The following is an 18,037-nucleotide window of genomic DNA, read 5'->3' on the forward strand; positions in this document are numbered from 1 at the left end:
GGATCACCGCCGCATGTCCGGCCGGAACCTGTTGCCTCCGGCTGTTGTTCAACCACCGGGCGAAACAACAACCCCATCTCGGGATTCTCAGCCCTAGGTCCTACACTGAACCAATAGTCTAGCGCATAGGGAGTGCTTGTGAAACATCGCCCCAGATACACAGAGCCACCGGATATATGCGATGGTCGCACACTTCTTGCTCGCCTTCATCATAACCTCGTGCGCGTGCTTCAATGCCCAAGGAGCAGCAATGCCTCAACAACCTCTTCTCAACGGCGCACGCAGGAAACCTATCCGCTACGAAGCCGTACAGGGCTACTTCGAGCAGTCCGACCCGGGAACAGACGGTTCCGCCTTTCCGCTGATACCCGTAGCACTGGGCCTGGTCGACAAGTCGGAGTCTCGCTGGGAGAAAACGTTCCGAAGATTGAGGGTGCTGCAGGAGAAGGTCGGGAAGAAAGGGGTGGTCAAGTTGCTTTTTCTGCAGAGACACGGACAGTGCGTATAACCAGATGGGCGGCTGCTTCTTCAAATTCCTGGATACGCGTGCATCTAATGATTTGGTTTCCAACGACATGAAGGGGCGAGCATAACGTGGCCGAAGCGAAATACGGCAAAGAAGCGTGGGACTCTTACTATTCCAAACTCCCATTCTACTTTGATGCCTCCCTGACTCCCCTCGGCATCTCGCAACTGGCTCAAAACGCCGACAACCTGTTCGCCGAAATCAACGAACACAAGTTGGCCCTCCCGTCGCTGATCGTCACCTCGCCATTATCCCGCTGCCTGAACACCACGCGTCTGGTCTGGGGAAAGATCACGCAGAACAAGTATGACCCGAAAGCAATCGAGTTCCTGAGAGAACAGTATGGCGACCATACCTGTGATCAACGGCGGACCCGGACTGAGCTGAGCAAACGGTTTCCCGAGGTCGACTTTACCGATTTGGTTACCGACGAAGACTCGCTGTGGGAGAAAGATGTGAGGGAACCGGACGAGCATGTCATCGAAAGGGTTAGAGCGGTTTTTGATGGGTTATTCTCCCTGCCTGAGACGTCGAGTGGAGAGACGCTGGATGTCTTGACGTCGGAGAAGCTGATTGGAATCGTGTGCCATGGGGGAATAATTGAGTCCAGTATTCACATCACCGGGCACCGTGATTTCCCTGTGCCTCCCGGCGGGATGCTACCCATGGTCGTCATTGGATGGTTCGAGTAGACGTATCGCAAGCTGTGGTTTACAGTAAAAGAGAGTGGATGAAAAATGAGGTTGAATCCATCCACTGTAGTGTTTGGGGAAGGTTCGACCAAAGTACCTCCGCTATGGACAGGTTAACACGTCTATGAGCTTTGGATTTACATTTTGCCAACCGGCGACATGACAGTATATACATCAGAACAATTCGGAGAAAATGAAAGGAGCCAACTCGGAGAAAATGAACGAGACAGACAATGGAAAAAAGAAAAAGGTAACGAAAGAAGATTGGCGATATGAATGCCACCTTCGGGGTATCTAAATATGCTACTCAACGGGATATAAAACGACTGATATAAGCTCATAGACGACCTCAGGGTGCGCCATGCGCGTATCCATCTTTCTATGCATTTGAAGCGGATGACGACATGTTCTACGCCTTGATATATTGTGAGATTTCTTGACAGACGTTGCCTTCCCCAACGATTCAGAACCAGTTGTTGTTGTTCATGTGAGGATGCTGGCCATTGAAATGATTGAAGCTTTCCGGGTAGGTTGGACGCCAACCAACCCCATGCTGAGGGTGGAGTACAGGTGGATACTGCTGGCCGTAGTGCGAGTTGTGATTCCCGTGAAACGCGTCCATGTATTCTCCAGGGTAGCCTCCATTGACATACCCACCACCGTGACCGAAGTGCTCATACCCGGCCGAAGGACCATGTGCAAAGTTGCCTGTGACATGGTTGTTGAAACCGGCTACATTCGCCTTGCGGTAGTCGACGTTTCCTCCGAATCGGTTGCCGCCGCGGGCTCCTCCACCGCGAGATTGGCTGGACCCGCCGCGCTTCCCACCGCGACCGCTGGCCTTTTGACGGTACGCTTCTTGCTCCATAACTTTTCGGCATTGCTCGAGCCAGCTAGGTATCTCTTGATGGGCCTCGCTGAGAATGTTGAGCAAATCTTTCAAGACACCACCATCCCGTTGAAGGTCAAAGAACGCGGTGGCTTTCCCAGTGTTGCCCACTCGACCTGTACGACCGATTCTATGGACGTAGTCATCGATATCGTTTGGCATGTCGAAGTTGATGACATGACTAACATTCGGGATATCGAGCCCTCTAGCGGCGACAGCGGTTGCGACCAAGATAGGAGTATGGCCTGATCGAAACATTGCTAGGGCTTGCTCGCGTTCTCGTTGTGTGCGATCGCCGTGGATGGACGTTGCAGGGTAATGCCTTTCGAGCAAGAAGCGACATAAGAGATCGGCCCCGCGTTTCGTTTCGACAAATACAAGCGTCAACTGAACGGTTCCGGGTGATTTCGCAGCTTCGCCATCCGCGTAAAGTATATCCAAGAGTACCGATCGTTTATCCGGTTCTTCGACATATTCGATTCGCTGTGTGATGTTCTCTGAAGTGTGCCCGACTCGTCCGACGGTAAGAAATATGTAATCGTGCAAAAAGTCCCGAGCAAGCATCTGAATATTGCGAGGGAAGGTGGCTGAGAACATTAGCGTTTGGCGTCCCTTTCGCGGCATATCACCCTGCTCCACAATCCTGCGAATCTGAGGCCCGAATCCCATATCCAGCATGCGATCAGCTTCATCAAGAATCAAATAGTGGATGTTACTGAGTGAGATACGCCCGCGGTCGATCATGTCTACGAGGCGTCCAGGGGTGGCTACCAGTAGCTCGCACCCACGTTCGATGTCGCGGAACTGCTCGCTTATCGATTGGCCACCGTAACAAACGCAAGGTCTCACCCAAGAGCGGTAAGAGAATTTGCGGGCTTCTTCGTAGATCTGCATAGCGAGCTCACGAGTAGGGGCTAGAACCAGGGCCGAAGGCGTAGCGACTTGGTTTCGACCATGTCCGACATGGTTACGGGCACGAGGGACATTCCGAATCGTCTGCGATATGGTCGGAAGTAAGTACGCGGCGGTTTTACCACTTCCAGTTTCCGCGCAAGCCATCAAATCTCGTCCGGCTGTGACGATTCCCACCGAGTGCTTTTGAACTGGCGTGGGATGATTGTACCCTGTCATCTTCACATTGAACTTTGCGAGGTCGTCCAGTTCCGAACTCAGAAAGTCTTGGATGGGCGGCGGAATGTTGTTGCCTGATGCTTCCACCGGAATCTCATCGTATTTCTCGAAATTGATGCCTGTGTTGTTGTTCGCAGAAAATAGGTGAGCCTCCAGTTGAAAGTTCCGTGGGCCAACATCCGATCGTTGCGCGAGCAAATCGTCCAGTGTTTGTCGGCTGGTATGCTCGACATGTGCAGGGACCTTGCCTCGTGGACGAAGCCCTTGACTGGTGGTATCATAGCATGGCTCAGCACTCCTGGCTGCAGAGCTACCTATCCCGTGGTGCTTTCCGGCGCCGGGGTCTGAGAAAACCCGTTGAGACACTGATCCATTGGGAGATGACGGACTGACTCGTCCTTCGCTTCGTTGTGGACTGCGAAGATGAGGAGGAACGTCTAGGCTCGTGGGAAAGAAATCCTTTTAGAGGCCATGCCCACAAAAACATGAAACAGGGACTACTCACATCGCGGCGGGGACGATGGCAGACTGTGCCCACTTTCGCCTTGACGCGTCGACCGTGCATCGTCCAGAGCGAGTGACTTGAGCCGATCCTCAAGCGGGGTGGCGCGGCCCGAGTTCGTTGCGGGAGGCATGCGGTTGTTGGCAATGCTTCTGCGCGATTGAACCACATAAAAAGGAATCCTGTGGCTGCGAAAGACCTCCCAAAATACCTTACGTATAGCTTCACAACTTTCTTTGACCTTCTCGTATGGATACCCTTTCCGATGTTCTTGGACAAGATTGCGTTACAAGTACCAGCGTGAATTGGAAGAGAATCGATAGAGTCCCTTGTTTCTGGCAAGCTGGTGTGCGGTGACATGTGCTAAAAAACGCGTGGGGCAACCTTCAAGGTCATATCCTTCCTGTCAACGCTGTTTAGACCACAACTGTCATTTTCTGGAAAATATTTACACAGGGTATACAGTATGTGTCTATATGTCTGCGACCTCACGTGACTTCCAGGCCGTTTACACTCTGATGCGGTTCATTCGCTTTGATGGAGGCAACATAGCTTTGATGTGGATGGGGACGTCAGCATCATCATCAGCCGTCTTGTTGAGCATCGACTTCAAAAGGCCAAGAACACTTTTTGGAGTTTTCCTCGGAAAGTCTCGCGACAGGAAGACCTCAGGCCGACCATTGCTGCGCCACCCATTTCTGGACGTTTGTCGCGACGGCGGCGGCGCCGTTTTTGGCCTTTTTCCTTACCCACCATTGCCAACATCATTGCCATCGCTTCGACAGACATACACATACAGAACCTCTGCCGGCGATATTCGGGCTCAGGACCTCCTAGGCTTGAGGTTCCCAGTTAACAACACTCAATTTGAATCACAGGCTGCTGAGAAATATGGATTTTAGTGATGAAGGTAAGCAGTAGAGCATCGCCGGCATTGCGTGCCTGATTGCGGTGGACAAGGGTGTCGTACGGCTCCAGGAGTTCACCACAGTGTTCTGATATGCATGCTTTCGACCTTTTTATATTTGCCCAGGACAAAACGGCGTGCAACAGGCCCTTGGGCAGCCGGAGCGGGACGAAGGGGGAGAAAGTAGGGAGCCGAGGCCAGGGGCAGCGGTGAGGCCGGGGGCAGTGCAACAGGACCTTGGGCAGCCGGAGCGGGACGAAGGGGGAGAAAGTGAGAAGCCGAGGCCGGGGGCAGCGGAGAGGCCGGGGGCAGCGGTGAGGCTGGAGGCAGCGGTGAGGCCGGGGGCAGCGGTGAGGCCGGGGGCAGTGAGGGTTTTGAAGCAAGGGAAGCAGTTTCGATACAGCGCGGGTTGTATTGACTGCCGGGTGAAGAGCTCTTCTAGATTCTATCGTGCGCCGTGGCCGGTTTTGGCTTGGGCAGAGGCAATGGGGAGGGATTTCTTCTTCGGCAAGGGAGCGACGCAGGAAATTGTTTGTGGGGCATGTTGGACGGCTTGGAGGCAAGTGGGGGTGTTTCAACATGAGGAGGGCCTGGGGGTGAACAAAGGCATACAGACAGATGTTATCAACAACGTCTGTTATGGACGACGCGCCCATACCATAAGCTTACCTACTGACAGCCGCCAATGTCAACCGCCAAATGTCAAACGCCAATGTCAATGTCAATGTCAGTGTCAATGTCAGTGTCAATGTCAATGTCAATGCCACTCCCCCTCTCTCCTCTCATTTCGCCAATCCTCTTGCAATATTGCCACTCCTCCTCTCTCCTCTCATTTCGCCAATCCTCCCTCGGCTTCTCCACACCCCCCACTGCTTCCCCATAGCCAGCAGCTGTAGCAATGCTCTCTACGCTCGCCACGCACGCTCTAGGAGCATAGCTGGCGCCCCCCAGTCCCCTCTTGTTGTTGTTGTTCTCTGATCTGCTGGGTTGCCTATCTATAAATAGCCAGCCTCTCTTCGTCCATTCCCTTCCTCCCCAGCAGATCAACACCAGTTCTTCTCATCTCCTGTTCTAGTCCTTGTTTCTTGTTTCGCCAATACAATCTCTTGTTGCCTATCACTCTCGCCTTGTCTTCTCTACTTCGCTTCCGCCTCAGTCGTCGAGATCATAACAGTGCTATCCCGTAATAAGAAGTTTGAACAAGCTTCATCCTGGGCAACGAGCAGTGTACTCACCTTGCATCTTGGTGCTCGCCAAATCTTTCAGCACAGGCCTGCTATGTAGAGGAGGGTGCGCTTGCCGAGCAGAATCTGATTCACTTAACCAGGTGTTATGGACGACGCGTCCATACCATGCGCTTACCTCATGACAGCATCCCAACAGTCAGTCAATGTCAATTCCCTGTCAAAACCTGACATCTGCCAAACCTCGCAGCCGCACGCAGCCGCGCTACCCCACACCTGCCACTGCCTTCATTTCTCCACGCAGCCGCACGTAGCCACACCTCCCAACACTCGGCGCTTACAAACCCTTCTTCATACTTCCCCACGTACCCGCCCACAGCCTCAGCGTAGCCACCCCATCCCCAGTCTTCTGTTTCTATGCTTCCCCACCCTTGGCGCTTCTCTTGGCTTCCCTCTCATTCCGTACCCTTCTGCTTCCCCACGCTTCCCCAGCCTTCCCAGAAAAGCATAAATAGCCGCCTCCCCTGAGCTCCCCACTTCCTGATCCCCCAGCAGATCAACACCAGTTCTTCCTAGTCTTGTTCTAGTTCTTGGTTCGGTCTGAATACCATTACCTGTCAACAACCTGCACCACAAGTCGCCTCTATTTCCATCGGCTCCGCCCAGTCATAACACCAGGGAGAGACTTCTGCTCTATCTTCGTTGAGTCCCAGGCCCAGTGCGTCGCGTCGGTTACTCTTCCCGCCATCAGCATGTGTCTGCTTGTCTGCCAGCATGGGCAGCCCCCTTGCTCTTCATCACAAACAATCATCGTCTCCTATTCGCCAACGACATGGTCTCTGCCACCTCCACATGGAGAGATCCTTTCAAAGCGGCTTCCCGCCTGCCAATTGATTGCCGTTTCTGTGGCCGTACAGGAATATGCTTTGTAAACTCTATTGAAAAGGGGGACTGGAAATACAACTGACATTATGATTTGGCTGTATCAGTTGGCCTCAAGCATGTCATGCCAGTGCCTGTCTTGACTTTCGTCCTCTGTCTGCCTTCCAATCATTCCATGAAGGCGTGAACAGGCCCTTGTAACGATGCTGATTGAACATATGCCAGCGGTCTCGAAGCAAACCATCATCGTTGATGGAGGTGTGTAACAGGTTATGCCTGTTAGATATTGCAGTACAGTCCCAATGGCCTGAACCGCGATGCTGCAAACTGTCAGTCGCTGTCAAACTCCCGTCAGTTTGAACAGAGTTCCTTCTAGCCTCCCATACGTTTATAGTCCGCAGCTGATCGCTAGCGGGCACGAGGAGCATGGATCCCAATCATGCTTACGTTTGCCGTTACGTCAGCCAACTCCGGTCTCTGAAGATTCGGCGGATGATATCTTTGGTGTTTACCAACCCGCAACTCCTCTTCACCTTCGCTCGATCCACAAACACCAATCCGCAACTGCTCTTCACCTTCGCTCGATCCACTCGATACAAGTCGCTCGCATATATTCTTGCCCGCAAATATGTCGTTCCCTCAAATTCAATACGATCCGGCAAGCGGTCATAGACATATACTTCTCAATCCGGGCGAAACGGTTCTCCTGGTGCCAACATCAGTTCTGGCTGCGGGCGGCGCTTGGACTATGCACAACGCGAATCCAGCGACTACTTATCCATTGACTCCAAGTCTCGTTAAACTCTGCCCGCGACTACCAAGCAAGCAGACGAGAGATGCTCGCCATTGCGAGATTGACCCCGACGTCTTGACCTCGGCCTTGACACATGCCGAGGAGAATGGCTGCGGTGATAGCTGCCAACGGGGGAAGCACAAAGTATTTAGGAGACTGATGCCGTGGTCGACGCTGTCAATTCAATGGCAGCTCGCGATGGACACTGACTTAATCACGTGAGGTCGCAGACATATAGACACATACTGTACATAGATAGGTACTACGTATACATACATATGTACATGGAGGATGCTTACACATATAGCACACAAGATAGCAGACGCAGAAACTTGTATGGTATGTACTGTATATGGATGATAGCCTGCCATATCCCAAGTCGTCGCTCTCGGCAAATAGCTGGATGTCTAGATTTACTGGCAGCCGGAAAACCACCGAAAGACGAAAAATGAGTCTCTCGACAGTCACCACTCATCGTTCATCAGGCAGCAGCGCACAAATTTGGTCGTGCGTTGTAGGTGTGCCAAGAGTAGCCACGGCGTACAAACGCACGACTGTGTGATTGCGCGGAGTCAGGGCTGCGCATCCGCCGTGCTGATCCACGTAGCCAGCGCAGTTTGAATAGGTATACGAGGGAGCCCTGGCGGGGCATTCTTTATACCTTCACGCACAATTCACTGCAAGCCCTTCATCAACCGTCATACTTGTGCGCGGGGTCGGGCCATCGACAAAAACACACAATCATCCTGTGAGATGTCGTCGGCTTCCGTTCTACCAGCGGGAAGTGACATGGATCATGCACAACCATGAACAGAGTATATATCGACCTGCATGCTTAAACCAACTTACAGTATGATATCGTTCGCCAGAGGTGGGAGATTCCTAGCCCGCCACCAGTCGTCCAAGTTGGAACGTCCAAGTCTTCAAGGCCCCGATAGTTGAAGTCCGAACCACCATCGCCGAGTGATATTCAAAGCAGGAAGGAACAGTCGAACGCTTGTTTTTGCCATTTCTGCCGTCCATCCCAAGTGACACGGGAACGATTGACGAGATGAGCGGCGTATTCCAGCGGGAGCAGGGAAGATGCGACGATGAGCACTTTGACGCGCTGCTCGACCAGTTGGAGCTGCGTTTTGGAATGGATCACAGGGTGTCACCCTCCATACATGGCCCTGATACAAGTCCTAGGCCGAGCACTGAAAGGAGCTTCGGCTCGTACAGTTCCGGAAGCTCGCATCATGGCTCAGACGTTGATTACCGTCGGTTGGACAACGATAGTTCTGGATCGTGGACAGATAGCAGTAGGAGCGATCGGGACCGGAGGTTTAGCCCGCATGGCAAGAGGGGGGACTCGATGGTCATGGCACGACGGCCGCCATCCTCGGAAGTGGAAATCGCATCTCGCGGCAGATCGATTGCCCCCAGAGAGCATATCGTAGAGATCTCCTGGACAAGAAATTGTTTTGTACGGATGCTCTTCAGCGATGAGGCTAGCTTCAAAGCTTTCTTGGAATTTCTGAAGGTTAGTTGTCTTGAGGCGCAAAGGTCGTTGAACACAACATTGGCATTAAACCGGATCACCTCCCAGTCCGATTCCATCACACTCAATGCTCTGCGATTCCATACGGCGTACACCGACTTGGTCGTCGCCCTTGCAAACTCCCTCCCCCGGAAATACCGGGAAGGTCTACCGCGCAACACAATCCCAACATATGGGATCGGAAGATTCATCTCCCCAGAGCTTCCGCCTACCGCCCCTCCACTAGCCGTACCGAGCTCTCTCATTGGACGTGTGCGAAAGATATGGGAAAAGTATCTCGGAGACCCCGACCTCCCGTCGTCGCTGTCCGTCTGGTTGCCATACGATTGTCGCGTCAGCGTAGCCGTGGCAATCAACGCTAAAGATGCGGTTTGGTGCGGGGTACTAGATGAATCTGTCGCCCGCATTCTCGAGCGAGTATACACTGGGCAGTACAAGGCCTTTGTAAACTCTCGACACAGTTTCCAACCTCAATATCCTACACCTGAGACATCGCCACTGATGGCGGACGCCCGTCTGCCAACCTCTCCACCTCCTCCATCCGTGATTTCCTCGTCCCGGATGCTGTCCTCCCGTGCTTCCTTGTATTCGAACACATCAACGCCCCTTTCGCCCACAGACAGACGAGAACGGTTCGATTCCGTGGCAACTCCCCGTGCTTTCGCACCACAGGTCAGAGCACGGTCCTCTTCGTTGCGCCCACCGCCAAAATGGGCCGTATGCACTCAGAAGGGGTCCACATTGCCACACGGCAGTCCGGCGTCCCAGCAACGCTCCTCAAGCGCTGTCCCGGCCGGTAGAGTCAACAGGCACACCGCACCGCCTATGCAGTCCCGACCGGAAACGCCGCGCGATTCGGCAATTTCCGTAGGTGCGCCGTACCAGAAGGGCAAAACCGGCGGACCCGTACAACCAGGCCATCCCCATCATCGGTCGTTCCAAAGCAAATAAAGGACTTGAAGCCCTGCGGGGTTTCCGACGTTCGGACTTTCCCACTCAAATCGCCCACGAGTCCTTACGTAGTCCGGGCCCCAACCTTTGTGATGATGCTATCGGAACACTCTACGTAGTCTCCGACCGCTCGTCACCGTTGCTTGCACTTCTTGTATACCTTTCAAAATACCCCCGGTTTTGTATGTTCCCTTTTTTCCGTAAGCTACCCAAGGTATTTAGCCTCCTCATCCCTTCTTGGGTCAAAGTGTAAATAGTGTTAATTTCCCTCGGTAATGTTTGTATTAGCTGGATTCCAAAAATTCTATGAGCTTCATCTGACACTATGATACAACTATTTCAATACGATCTTTAATCCATTAGCAAGGTTTCAGGATCTTCGTCCATCAGCGACGTGTAAACACGCTTCGAAAGCACGGGCCCAATATTCCTCATGTTGGAGTTTGCGTCTGTGCCCGAGTTATACTGCGTTTGCAAGAACGAGAGGGTGTGAGCCTCCCCCTCTCTGGACGGAAAAACAACCATCATTCTGGTCCCGTACCTGTAGTTTCGCCAGCAAGTTCCCTGCCGTTTTCGTATCTTGTCCCAAAGCCTCATATGCTGAGACAAGACTCTGCAAAGTTGGATACACATTCACGATAGCTTTCGCTCGGGGCAGAGTGCACATCTGTATCTGTTCCAGGATCCGCAGCCATGTTTCTGCTGCTGTATCGCCAGATTTGATCTTGTCACCGAAGCCGAGCTGCCAGGCTTCTTCGCTTCGGTGTCTAGGTAGCAGAGTAAATTGTGAGCTTGGTACATAAACCAGCTGGTGTGGCAAACCGACACATGATCCTTACTCGAGTTCCGTAATCATGGAGATCTGCTCCGTGAAACTCCCAATCCATTCCATAGCTTCAGTGAAGTTTTTTCCACAATGTACCCGAACCGTAGATTCGTACAATTGCAATGCGACCAAGTGATCTTCCACGTCACCGCCTGACGGAAGCGACTTTGCGCTCGCACGCTTTTTCCTTCCATTCGCTCTCACATTCGGGTCCTCGCCGTCAGAGTTTTCCCGGTCAGGGACAGAAGCTGCTTTTCGCGTCTGCTTTTTCGCATATTGCTCCATTCCTTCAACAAAGTAAATCACCTCTTTGTTGGGATATGCTTGCAGCAATGCTCGGTGGTAGGTGATAAGCGGGGACTCTGTGGATCGCGCGGGATTTGCGGACGGCGCGACAATCTGAGCCAACGACGCTGCTTTCAGCCGGACCATCATGAATCGTTCTTCCTCGACGTGTTCGGGACAAGCGACCCAGATATCTTGCTCGTCGTCCCATTTCCGTGCAATCTTACGTTTCCAGCTCAGAATGGATTTTGCGAAATCAACTGATCCCGCCACATCGCTCATAGAATTCGCAGCCCCGGCAGGCCTACAGTGATGGACGAGCGCGTCGGTTCCTGCCAGTCTTAACGCAGCGACCAAGGTCTCCACTTCTGCTGCAGAGGCAAAGTCAGGCGACACCTCCACAATCATCTCCTTGACGCAATCCGTCTTGGTGCGGATCTTGTTGACAGAGCTATGCAACTTCTTATTCATTGTTTCCTGCTGCTTGGCTCTAGCCTTCTCCTCTTTCTCCCGTTGTTTCTGCAGCTTTGCAGCTTCCTTGGCACGGGCTTTCTCCTCCTTATCCTGCTTCGCCTTTTCTTTGCATGTTAAATCGAGTCCCGCGCCAACCGCCGAATCAACCTCCCTAGCTTTTTTTGTCGGTGCCTTTCGCTTCGGTAAGGGCCGAGGCTCCGCCATTGCACTGGTGGCTGCAGCGGCAGCATTGAGAACCGCTAAGGATGAGACGTGCTTCCGCAAGGGGACTCTCTCCCGAGCAGATGAAGACGTAACGTCTTCTATCATTCGACTGACGGTTGGGACTTCAACATGCGATGCAGAGCTGGCCGTTGCCACAGAAGACCCTTGCTTTCTCAACGCAGGCGGCATCCTCGGAGGTGGGGAGGAGCTCATCTGCTGTGATGGCCTGAACACATCTGGCATGTCGACCAGATCGATAAAACTGGGCGATTCGAGCTCCACAGGCATTGACATCGTCTTCCGCAACGCAGGAGTGCGTTGGACTGGTGGCTCAACATATCTGCTTGTGCTGGGTTTATACGGAGGGGCTACACGACCGGGTGGTGGTGGCGGTGGGGTAACGGAGCTATCCGCTGGAGAAACAGTTTTGGCCTTCTTCCGTACTTGGGGTGGCTTGTCATTGGCCGTAGGCAAATCCACTGGCACTTCCGCGGATTTCCGCTTGTTGATAACGTGTGCAGATGGCATGGCATACCGATCGAGGCGTCCCACAACCGAAATTGGGGATTCCTCCACAAACGGGGACGCGGCTGTTGGCGTGGCACTGGTCGCCGGTGGCATGCGAGCCTCGGATCGGAGTCCAACCGCCGGCGATATCTCAACATCCGAGTCCCTGAGGAAGCCACCAGCAGCCCGCTCTGTCCCCCCTCTAGATCTCCGTTTCGGCACCTTGGTTCCACCATCCACCCAACGACGCTGGGCACCTTCGCACACACTGTCCAGCCAAAACAGGTCTTCCTGCAGATCCTTCTTCAGCGGGCTCATGGACAGATCGATCACGTTATCAATGGTGTTGTAAACGTCGCAGGTATAGTGTAAATCTGCGCCCATGTCGATGTCATCCTGGCTGAGATCAATGATTTCCTCGGTGTCATGAGTGTCCAAGGCCACAGTGTCCTGGCTCAAGTCCATCACATCGCTGTCGTCCGCCTCGTTCCGGACATCTTGTTTGCTGCCCTGCCCGATCAATAGCATGAGCGTCTCCCATCACATCATACACGCGCTTAGAATGCGGTTGAAGGTAGATGTCACTTACAATCACATCACGAGAACGCCTCGCTTTGCGAATGCTATCCAACATCGGCCTAGTGCAGATGATGTAATCAATAAGCATCAATCCCACAACTGAGTAGTTCTGATGCCACCTACAGATCACGAGTCCAAGTCCAATCGGTCTGCGGCAGCGGTGGGATATCCTCTTCGTCGTCCTCCGAAAGCTGCTCCTCTTCTCCCATTTGATATGAATCTCTTCTACCGCTTCCCGCAGCCCATTCTCGTCCAGCAAAGCTAGCCGCGCGGAGGAAAGTCGGCGTGGCGGCTCCTCCAGTTGGGAAACTGATCGACCGGGAGAAGGAGGCGGGCGTCCGGGCGGCGCGTTTCGAGGGGCGTTGTGGCGTGGGTAGTATAATCAGATTGTCACATACGTCGCCGCCTTCTAGGAACTGCAAAAGAGGGGAGTGGGGTAGGCTTTAGTCCCTGATGTGTTTTGCCGCTTAGTAGTAAGCTTAACACTATTGGTGAAAAGCTCTCCAGGCCGGAGCACCTGCCAACACCCCAACTGCTAGCTGAACTTACGTTTCCCTCCAACATGCGAAGTATCGTCTCGTCTTTGCTATTAGTCGTTTGCAGCACTTGCACCACACTTGCCCTCGGGTGGCCAGGGCAGATAGCCAAGACTTCATCGGCCCATTGCTCGAATACGGATGCCGCTGTCATATTCCGATAAGGTGACGTCCCCTGACTCTTCTGCGCGGGGTGTTCACGGGCTTGTTTGCGGGGAGATAATGGCCTTCTGGATGTGTGAGATTGGAGGACATCACCAGGATACGTAATGCGCTTTCAGAAAGGACAAAAAGCCCATAAGTCGAGCTCAACGCGCATCTCCAGAGTGCATCCTCAAAATATTACGACAGTTGTCTGCACAAACAACCCAGGCGTCCTTTTTTGAAAAAGAAGAAAAACAAAAAGCAAGCAAGACGACGTTCGTATCAGTTTTGGCCCCTTCCTGTTTGCTTGCTCAGAAGGCAAAACACATCGTTCGCGGAGTCACTTGGATTCTTCTGTTAGCTCAATCAAGGGAAGATCAATCCAACTGAACCCTATCCGTATTGATGTGCAGTCCTGTTCCTTGACAGTTTAGCATGGCATGGCTCTTCACCGCGGTCTGAGATTGTTGAGCGGTGGGTAACGCAGGCATCCAACTATCATATATCAACCTACGCCTTCTCGCAAACATGGTTCTTTCATGACCTCCGACGCAGCCTCTGACCCGGGGAGTTCCCTGAACTTCCCTCTCGTCTCATTGCAAGGATCGACAAGGAACGCGTGGTGTGATGCCGTCAAATTTCGACTCGGCCGTCATCATGCCACATCCACCTTTTTCGCTTTTGCGGGCTCTGCGGGCATGACAAAATGCCACCCCCACTACTGCCGACCCAGAGGTGCCCAGCCCTGCTAAAACTTCTGGCGTCGTCGCCGACTCCCACCACAGTTTGCTTCCGCCGTCCCCTTGTCCTTCCCGTCTCCTTCACGCCGAGATCTCTGCGTGCCACTGCCACTACGAAGTCAATCCCTACCGCCATCCCTGCAGCATTCGCCATCCGGCCGTGGGTGAGAAGAGCGAGCACAACAGCAATACACAGTTCACCGACAAAGACGAAAGCAATGAGTGTCGACTGGGCTGCATATGATGTGGAGCAGGTACGCCTCATGGCCGAACAATGCATCGTCGTAGACCACGACGACAGGCCGCTGAATGGCGACTCGAAGGAGAACTGTAAGTTTTCCCTGAGGAGGACACCCCCAACCCTTGTCTAGTCAATTGCTTATTTACGCTTCCATTTTTCGTTTAGGTCACCTCATGACAAACATCGAGAAGGGCCTACTCCACCGGGCCTTCAGCGTCTTCATCTTCAACTCGGAGGGCAAACTCCTTCTTCAGCAACGGGCGGATGAAAAGATTACATTTCCTGGATACTTCACGAATACTTGCTGTTCACACCCACTTATGACGGCGGAAGAGACCGAGGAGGAGGATCAGATCGGCGCCAGGCGGGCGGCTCAGAGGAAGTTGGAGCATGAGCTGGGCATCCCTCCCAGCCAGGTTCCATTAGATCGCCTTGAGTATCTGACTAGGATACACTACTTGGCGCCATCGGATGGCTTGTGGGGAGAGCACGAAAGTACGTTCCTGGTTGCAGGTTGAAATATTCGGAGGATCACTCTGTGCCGTATCCGAAAATGCTGACCCTCTTCCCCCCCTCGCTGCAGTTGATTATATCTTCATTTACCAAGGGGAGGTCGAATGTAACCCCAATCCCAATGAGGTCAAGTCCATTCGCTACGTCAGCAAAGCTGAATTGCAGGAGATCTTTGCGACAGCAGGTATGATGCCTTAGGTTTTCGGGCTAGATTCATTTGGCAGTTTACTTAGTGAAAATATGCCTCCCCACAGATCAAAAGGGAATGAGCCTTACTCCTTGGTTCAGATTGATTGTAGAAAAGTTCCTCTATAAGTGGTGGGACAACCTGGACAACTTGAAGGCATTCAAGGACGTCAACACCATCCACCGTATGCTTCCCCAGTAGATCCCTAGAAGCTCGTCCTGTATAGTATAGAGACTGTGCATACATGAAACCTGTTACTATGTGTTCGAGCGTAAGCCTTGGGATAAAGGATCGTACAGCAGGCGTACTTTGCGTACTACGCTAATGGCCACGAGAAGGGAAACTTGTTTGCAAAAAGCCACGATAGTCCTATAACAGCACTCGCCGAGTTTCGTCGATGTCCTAAAGCGACGATGGGCAGTTTGTCATGGGTGACGTGCTGCGCCACCCAGATGCACCGCTTATGACCGGTCGATCGTTTTCCACCAAAACGACCAACATTCACCCATTCCCACACCCACTGACGTTGAAGATAATTGAGACAGCACTCTGGCAGCTCTCTGACAGAAGTGGTTGAGGAAGCTATATGCATGGCAAAAGGTGTATTTGAAAGGGATCACATCGAGCACTCCCTGCTTTGTTTGCGGGAGGCGTAAGTTTCTTGAGCGAAAGTGAGAAAGACAACCTGTAAGCAGACTATGAATGATCAATGAAACGAAGTGGGCCTAGTCAGGGGAGGCCACTGTGACCGATGAACGCAGACTTTAACGCTGTCTTTTTCTCCCTTTGATGTTTCATGGAACGGACAAAAAGTATAACGGTGGCTTGAGACGGAAGAGCCTCGTTGCGCCAACAGTATTCCTTCGGAAAAACGATTCCTGCACTTTCAATATGAACAACGAGCAGCCTGAAAACGGTCAGGAGCAGTATGATAGTGCCACTCAGTATTCCAACCTCCTGGCCCTGCTCGGCGCCGCTTCCCAGGCAAGCCCTACGAAGGAAAAGTTTGGAGAGAAAGAGCCGACGAATGGCCATACGGGACTTAACGGGGTTGAAGAAGCTTCCGATGCCGCTGCGAGCAAAGGCCTAAACGGAGGTGATGCGCTCGGTGCTGATGCGTGGCAGAATTCAGCTGCGCTGTTGAATGCTTTGAGTGCAGCGGCCTCCAATATGGATGACAAATGGAAGGCCCAAACTCCCTTAGATTCTGCCATCTCTGATGTTGCTGCGAATGGATCAGGCTCTGAGGAAAATGGGGTAAAAGCCGACGATGCTTCGCTGTCACGGGAGGCAACGGAATCGTTCGTCTCGGGTGTTTATAAATCGGACGAAACGAACGATGGACCCCATGAGGACAGCGAGCCCAAAGAAGATGGCGAGCTTGAAGACGGCGAAATCTCAGATGATGGAGAGCAACCTATGGTCGTGACGGATGCCGAGGTGGCGCCTGCCAAACCTCTCACAACGTCTATATTTGATGATTATGAATATGATGCTGCGGCGAACGGGCTGACTGTTCCTCTCGAGAATCTGGAGAGCATTCCGAAGACCAAGAAGCGAAAGAAGAGCAAGGGCGAGGGCAAGGCTGCGAAATCTGCGAAGCGCCAGAAAGTCGCGAAAGAGCCTACTCTTGACAGCTCGGCCAGCGCGGCGGAAGAACAAGCGAGGCGATTACAACAGTTGTTCGGCATGCCTGTGCAGAATCCAAGTCTGTTCCTTGACGGCGGTACAAGCACCGCAACCGCCAGCGAGAACGAAGACGACGACTCGGGTGCTACCCCCGAGGAGATCGCACGGAAGCGCGAGGAAGCCAAACGTCAAAAGGACATGAAGAAAGCCAGCGCGAAACGGGAGGCAGCTTTCCGCGAAAAAGCCGCCAAGACGCCTTGCGAGTTCTGGCAACAGGGCCGCTGTAACCAAGGCGATAATTGCCCTTACTCGCACGACGGCGAAGGGAGCAGCTTTGCCGAGCGCCTACCGTGCCGGTTCTACAAGTCGGGCTCGTGCCAACGCGGCGATGAGTGTATTTACAGCCACGATCTGAAATCAGAGCCGTGTGTCTTCTTCCACCTCAAGCAACACAAGGGAGGATGTCAGAAGGGCGATGAATGCCCCTTCTCGCATGAACCTATGACGGACGAGCAGAAGGAGATTCTGAAACATGAGCAGGAGCGATTCGAGAAACACCTCAAAGAAGCAATCGCTCCTCCGAACGGAACGACGATGCCAGCAGACAAAAGCTCATCTGCAGAGTCATCTAGTGATGGCGACTCAAGTTCGGAGGAAGATGACTCCGACGACGACGATGAGGAGGAGGAAGACGAGGACGACGAAGGAATGCGCGCAATGCAAGGTCCCGGTTTCCGCAACTTCGGTCCCAACGGCGCAATGGCTCGACCAGGCCCCGCCTACCAGTTCAACCAACAGCAGCGCAACCCCATCAGCCGGCACTGCGTATTCTACCACCTCAAACAATCCAGCGGCGGCTGCTGGAAAGGCGCCTCGTGTAAGTTCTCGCATGCGCCCATTAGCCAGGAAGAACGGGACGAGCTGTGGAAGATGCAGTCGGACCATGAGAAGACTGTGCATGCGCAGAAGGAGGCGGAGGATCGGGCTGCGGGACGTGAGCCAAGGAAGCCGTACGGGAATCGCCAGACAGGGCCACCGGGTCAGCAAGGCCCGCAATTCAAGCAAGGTCCGCAAAATGGCAGGCAATATCAAGGCCCTGGAAATCAAGGTCAGGGGCCAAATGGTCCAGCGGTACCGGCGATTCCGAACGAGGCGGTGGGCCAAGATCTCAAACC

The 18,037-nt window shown here is 53.2% G+C and overlaps 7 protein-coding genes across 7 annotated transcripts; 5 read left to right on the top strand and 2 right to left on the bottom strand.

The window, feature by feature from the left end:
* Positions 1-250: 250 nt before the first annotated feature.
* EV422DRAFT_508141 (histidine phosphatase superfamily) lies at positions 251-1,218 on the top strand (the record flags this gene model as incomplete). The annotated part of the gene is made up of 2 exons (XM_053068716.1): positions 251-498; positions 582-1,218. 2 exons carry the CDS (start codon positions 251-253, stop codon positions 1,216-1,218), a joined length of 885 nt encoding a protein of 294 aa, XP_052923595.1.
* Positions 1,219-1,701: 483 nt separating this feature from the next.
* EV422DRAFT_551232 (P-loop containing nucleoside triphosphate hydrolase protein) lies at positions 1,702-3,873 on the bottom strand (the record flags this gene model as incomplete). The annotated part of the gene is made up of 3 exons (XM_053071823.1): positions 1,702-1,795; positions 1,872-3,675; positions 3,744-3,873. 3 exons carry the CDS (start codon positions 3,871-3,873, stop codon positions 1,702-1,704), a joined length of 2,028 nt encoding a protein of 675 aa, XP_052923596.1.
* Positions 3,874-4,216: 343 nt separating this feature from the next.
* EV422DRAFT_508143 (uncharacterized protein) lies at positions 4,217-5,247 on the top strand (the record flags this gene model as incomplete). The annotated part of the gene is made up of 4 exons (XM_053068717.1): positions 4,217-4,584; positions 4,619-4,650; positions 4,774-4,997; positions 5,128-5,247. 4 exons carry the CDS (start codon positions 4,217-4,219, stop codon positions 5,245-5,247), a joined length of 744 nt encoding a protein of 247 aa, XP_052923597.1.
* A 3,111-nt stretch (positions 5,248-8,358) lies between these two features.
* On the top strand, positions 8,359-10,173 carry EV422DRAFT_176015 (uncharacterized protein). The gene is made up of 2 exons (XM_053065122.1): positions 8,359-9,028; positions 9,095-10,173. The coding sequence occupies exons 1-2, from the start codon at positions 8,558-8,560 to the stop codon at positions 9,995-9,997; spliced, it is 1,374 nt and encodes a 457-aa protein (XP_052923598.1). The 5' UTR covers positions 8,359-8,557; the 3' UTR covers positions 9,998-10,173.
* Positions 10,173-13,910, bottom strand: EV422DRAFT_175995 (uncharacterized protein). The gene is made up of 6 exons (XM_053065121.1): positions 13,422-13,910; positions 12,996-13,288; positions 12,883-12,931; positions 10,837-12,803; positions 10,539-10,764; positions 10,173-10,462 (listed from the first exon to the last, which is right to left on the bottom strand). Exons 1-6 carry the CDS (start codon positions 13,560-13,562, stop codon positions 10,349-10,351), a joined length of 2,790 nt encoding a protein of 929 aa, XP_052923599.1. The 5' UTR covers positions 13,563-13,910; the 3' UTR covers positions 10,173-10,348.
* A 600-nt stretch (positions 13,911-14,510) lies between these two features.
* Positions 14,511-15,434, top strand: EV422DRAFT_551233 (NUDIX hydrolase domain-like protein; the record flags this gene model as incomplete). The annotated part of the gene is made up of 4 exons (XM_053071824.1): positions 14,511-14,622; positions 14,699-15,028; positions 15,117-15,230; positions 15,301-15,434. 4 exons carry the CDS (start codon positions 14,511-14,513, stop codon positions 15,432-15,434), a joined length of 690 nt encoding a protein of 229 aa, XP_052923600.1.
* Positions 15,435-17,060: 1,626 nt separating this feature from the next.
* On the top strand, positions 17,061-17,405 carry EV422DRAFT_498787 (uncharacterized protein; the record flags this gene model as incomplete). The annotated part of the gene is made up of 1 exon (XM_053068045.1): positions 17,061-17,405. A coding segment is annotated over one exon (345 nt), but the record flags the coding sequence as incomplete, so codon positions are not given.
* Between the last annotated feature and the right edge of the window lie 632 nt (positions 17,406-18,037).

The sequence above is a fragment of the Fimicolochytrium jonesii genome (genome assembly GCF_025526975.1).
Source record: "Fimicolochytrium jonesii strain JEL569 chromosome Unknown EV422scaffold_21, whole genome shotgun sequence".
NCBI classification, from domain to species: domain Eukaryota; kingdom Fungi; phylum Chytridiomycota; class Chytridiomycetes; order Spizellomycetales; family Powellomycetaceae; genus Fimicolochytrium; species Fimicolochytrium jonesii.

Bases quoted from the DNA above. Each gene is read 5' to 3' on its own strand.
- EV422DRAFT_176015 (XM_053065122.1), top strand. From the start codon at position 8,558: ATGAGCGGCGTATTCCAGCGGGAGCAGGGAAGATGCGACGATGAGCAC. The intron at 9,029-9,094 runs GTTAGTTGTCTT...ATCACCTCCCAG, and splicing joins CTTTCTTGGAATTTCTGAAG to TCCGATTCCATCACACTCAA.
- EV422DRAFT_175995 (XM_053065121.1), bottom strand. From the start codon at position 13,562: ATGACAGCGGCATCCGTATTCGAGCAATGGGCCGATGAAGTCTTGGCT. The intron at 13,289-13,421 runs GTAAGTTCAGCT...CCTCTTTTGCAG, and splicing joins TTCGCATGTTGGAGGGAAAC to TTCCTAGAAGGCGGCGACGT. The intron at 12,804-12,882 runs GTAAGTGACATC...TTGATCGGGCAG, and splicing joins GGCGTTCTCGTGATGTGATT to GGCAGCAAACAAGATGTCCG.